Source organism: Colobus angolensis, unplaced genomic scaffold (assembly GCF_000951035.1).
Source record: "Colobus angolensis palliatus isolate OR3802 unplaced genomic scaffold, Cang.pa_1.0 Scaffold471, whole genome shotgun sequence".
Taxonomy (NCBI): Eukaryota; Metazoa; Chordata; class Mammalia; order Primates; family Cercopithecidae; genus Colobus; species Colobus angolensis.
Genome location: NW_012118166.1, coordinates 188,096 through 191,738, shown reverse-complemented (window position 1 = coordinate 191,738; position 3,643 = coordinate 188,096). Strand labels below are relative to the sequence as shown.

The window sequence follows — 3,643 nt, the reverse complement described above, 5'->3', positions numbered from 1 at the left end:
CGCCTGGCTAATTTTTTGTATTTTTAAGTAGAGACAGGGTTTCACCGTGTTAGCCAGGATGGTCTCGATCTCCTGACCTTGTGATCCGCCCACCTCGGCCTCCCAAACTGCTGGGATTACAGGCATGAGCCACCGCGCCCAGCCCTAGTCGCTCCTTGATGAGGACACCTGGCTGAGGCCGTCTTGGTCTCTTCTCTGCTTTTTCTAGCATGTCCCACAGTGGTGGGGAGACATGCAGAGATGCGAGGTGCTGGGGATGGCAAGATGGGCACAGCCTAGTGTGGGTGCCGCCCCACAGGCCTTCACTGTTGCTCTCGAGGTGTACTGGGGAGCAGCCAACACGCCTGGCAGCCAGCAGGCTGGGGGAGCCCTGGGAGGTGACAGGAAGTGGGGCAAAGATTCTCCATGCGCCTTGGGGAGACCAGAGACAGAGTGTGTGGCTTGACGCACCCTTACCTATGGCCCACAGGACGGTGTCGAAGGTGCCTGTGTCCTCCTTGCCAGTGGTGCGGTCCTCCCAGGTGACCTGCAGGTGGCCATCAGGGAGCCTACTGACTCGGGAGGGGGCACAGCCCCTCAGGAACTGGGTGCCATGAGATTCCATGTGCTCTATGACCATAGAGGACATTTGCTGCAAAACACAAGAAGACAGGCCATGAAGACCAGGTGGCCGTGGGAGAGAGGCCCTGGCCTGCCCTGCTCTCAAAGGCCTCAGTGAGGGGCTGAGAGGGGTCTGTGTGGAAGACAGGGTGGACACCCAGCCCCTGCTCTATGTCCTCTTGCTCTCTGTAGAGTGTCTGGCCCCTGTCCAGGCTCCAAGTCCTCAACCCTGGGCCCTATGGTCAGGACTCACTCAGTCTGTGGGCTCCTCTCTAGATGCTAATTAACTAAGTCTTCATCAGCCAGATACAGCCACACCTATAATCCCAACCCTTTGGGAGGCTGAGGTGGGAGAATCCCTCAGCTCAGGAGTTTGAGGCTGCAATGAACTGTGATCACGCCACTGCACCCCAGCCTGGGAGACAGAGTGAGACCCTATCTCTAAAAGAAAAAATAAACAAGGCTGGGTGCGATGGCTCACGCCTATAATCCCAGCACTTTGGGAGGCTGAGGCAGGTGGATCACAAGGTCAGGAGATTGAGACCATCCTGGCCAACACAGTGAAACCCTATCTCTACTAAAAAACACAAAAAATTAGCCGGGTGTGGTGGCAGGCACCTGTAGTCCCAGCTAACTGGGAGGCTGAGTTAGGAGAATGGCGTGAACCTGGGAGGCGGAGCTTGCAGTGAGCCGAGATTGCACCACTGCACTCCAGCCTGGGTGACAGAGTGAGACTCTGTCTCAAAAAAAAAAAAAAAAGAAAAAAGAAAAAAAAGGAAAAATGAACAAACAAATCCTGGTACACCTACATATTTATTTTCTCTTTTTTTTAAAAAAAACTTAGTCTTCACTAAAATCAATGGCAGAGAAGCATCCCTTCTCCCAGGAGATGTGCCCTGGTTCAACCAGATGGCCCCTGCTCCCAGCCCCCGCCTCCACATGTGGCCAACCTGCCCCTCTGCCATCCAGGAGCCAGGAGGGTAGGCAGGAGACTCTGTTCCCACCTAGAAATGTAGGCACAGCAGGCTTAGGTCCAGATCGGGGACAGAGAGAGTCCTGCTTCTCCCTCCCGGCTCAGGAGGCCTGTGCGCCCCCAGTCCAGCTACAGATGGGGGCCCTGTTCTCAGGACAATGGGCCCTTGCATGGACCAGCAGTGAAGTTGGCCACCGCTTCTGGTTTCAAGAGGAGATAAACAGTCACTGCTAACATCCTCTGACACCTGTGCGGGTGCGCCAGATGGCTCTAGATGGCGTGTGTAGGAGTCCGGCCCACCGGGCAGGGCAGGCTGTGCTGCAGAGGGGCTGCCACACAGGCTGTTCATCGTTCCTGCACCCTCCAGAAGCCTGGCGGGCACAGCCAGCCCAGGCTCTGAGGGGAACCATGGGGCCTGTCCAGGACACAGGGTCCACCGCCCCTCAGCCTGGCTGCCTAGACTGTGCATCCTCCTTGCCTGGGCACGGCCCCCATTCTGCAGACTCCTTTCCTCCTCTGTCCACTGCCAGCTCACCCTCCCCACATCTCAAGGCTCCGAGGCCTTCCTAGACACTGTGTCCCAACCACAGGGCTCCGTGGGTTTGCACTGAGGGACATGACGGAAGTGTGCCACAGCTTTAGGATGGAGCAACACATGGCCACACAAGCGGAGGGACATGTCTCTGAGTCGGCCTGGGGGTGGCACTGGGAGTCTGGAGATGACAGGCCTGGCTCCTCCCACCTCAGCTGCCCTCCTCAGGCTCCGTGAGCTGAAGGTTGGCTGAGGACCCATAGCAGGGCCCGCAGATCTGCACAGCGCACCCTGCATGGGGCCTCCTTCGTGGCAGTCATGTAGTGTTTGATGTCTCCACAATGACAACTCCAGACTTCTATTTTAAGAGGAGACTTTCCCTTGAAGAGTTTTTAGCTAAAAAAAGAAAATCTCTATTGCTCCACTCTAGGAGTTCATCCTGCTGGCCACATGAGTGTGTGCACCCCAGACACAGATGAAGGCCGCTGTACACAGCGCTGCCCTGTGTCCCTCAGCCCAGCTCACACATTACAGCTATTTCACCCTCACTCCCTCAGAGGACAGGCAAGGGGAGAGCTGGGAGTCAGGGATCTCTGAGGTGGGGCTAACACTTCTGCAGCACACACCAGCCTCTTACTGATGGGACGACCCAGAGGGTGACCCTATCTGCCGGCACAAGGCTGGGCAGAGCCTCCCTTCACTGTGCCTGCGGTTGGCTGGAGGCCTCTGTGCAGCTGTGTGCCCCACTGCCACCCTCCTCCCTTCCTCTGGCTGCGTGTTTGCATATTTCCTGGACAATTTCCTCATCCCATTCAAGGGTTATCTCTAAAGATTCAGGCATCACTTATGGCCCATGACTGCACTGCACCTGCCTGGGAGGGGCTGTGGGAGGAAGGGCCGCAGAGCCACAGGGGTGGGAGCTGGGGCCTCTGGCACTACCTGGTCGAAGCCGCGGAGGGGGATGCTGCGTATCATGACGGTGGTGTCCAGCCCGATCCCAGTGAGGAAGCCAGCACACTCCAGGGCCACATCTGTCAGGTGCCGGCTAAGGAGCACTGGAGATCCTAACTTTGGAAGCGATGGGACAACACCCCGGGGCCCTGTGCCGCAGCCCACGCCCCACCCATCCACGGCTGTCCCCGCAGGAGGCTCCCAACTCAAGACCTCCACCTCCACATCTCAAGTGCGCAGGCTAGGGTTAGCAAGGAGCCCCCAAGCAGCACCCATGGACTAGGCTGGCCTCTGGCCTCTGCTCCCGTGGGCTGTCGGTCCCAGCTCCGGGGCAAGGCCTGCATCCTGGTGGGTCCCAGTTGGGATGGAGAGGTGGCCAGTTCAGGGAGGACCTCAGCCATGGGAGATGCCAGGTGGCTGCTTTCTTCCACCTGTGCTCTTAGCCAGTGGCTTGGGGCTTTTCTTTTTTTTTTTTTTTTTTTTGTTTTCCTCATGGTGGGTTAGTTTGGCATGGTCTCGACTCACTGCAACCTCCGTCTCCCAGGTTCAAGCAGTTCCCCTGCCTCAGCTTCCCAAGTAGCTGGGAC

The 3,643-nt window shown here is 57.6% G+C and overlaps 1 protein-coding gene across 1 annotated transcript in view; it reads right to left on the bottom strand.

Annotated features, from left to right (window-relative positions):
* The window catches only part of LOC105523716 (thioredoxin reductase 2, mitochondrial), a 42,870-nt gene that overhangs the window by 20,613 nt on the left and 18,614 nt on the right, over positions 1-3,643 (bottom strand). The window contains exons 6-7 of the mRNA XM_011958670.1: positions 3,045-3,136; positions 457-631 (exon numbers count right to left, since the gene is read on the bottom strand). Coding sequence (XP_011814060.1) covers positions 457-631; positions 3,045-3,136 — 267 coding nt within the window. The remainder of the gene's footprint in view (positions 1-456; positions 632-3,044; positions 3,137-3,643) is intronic.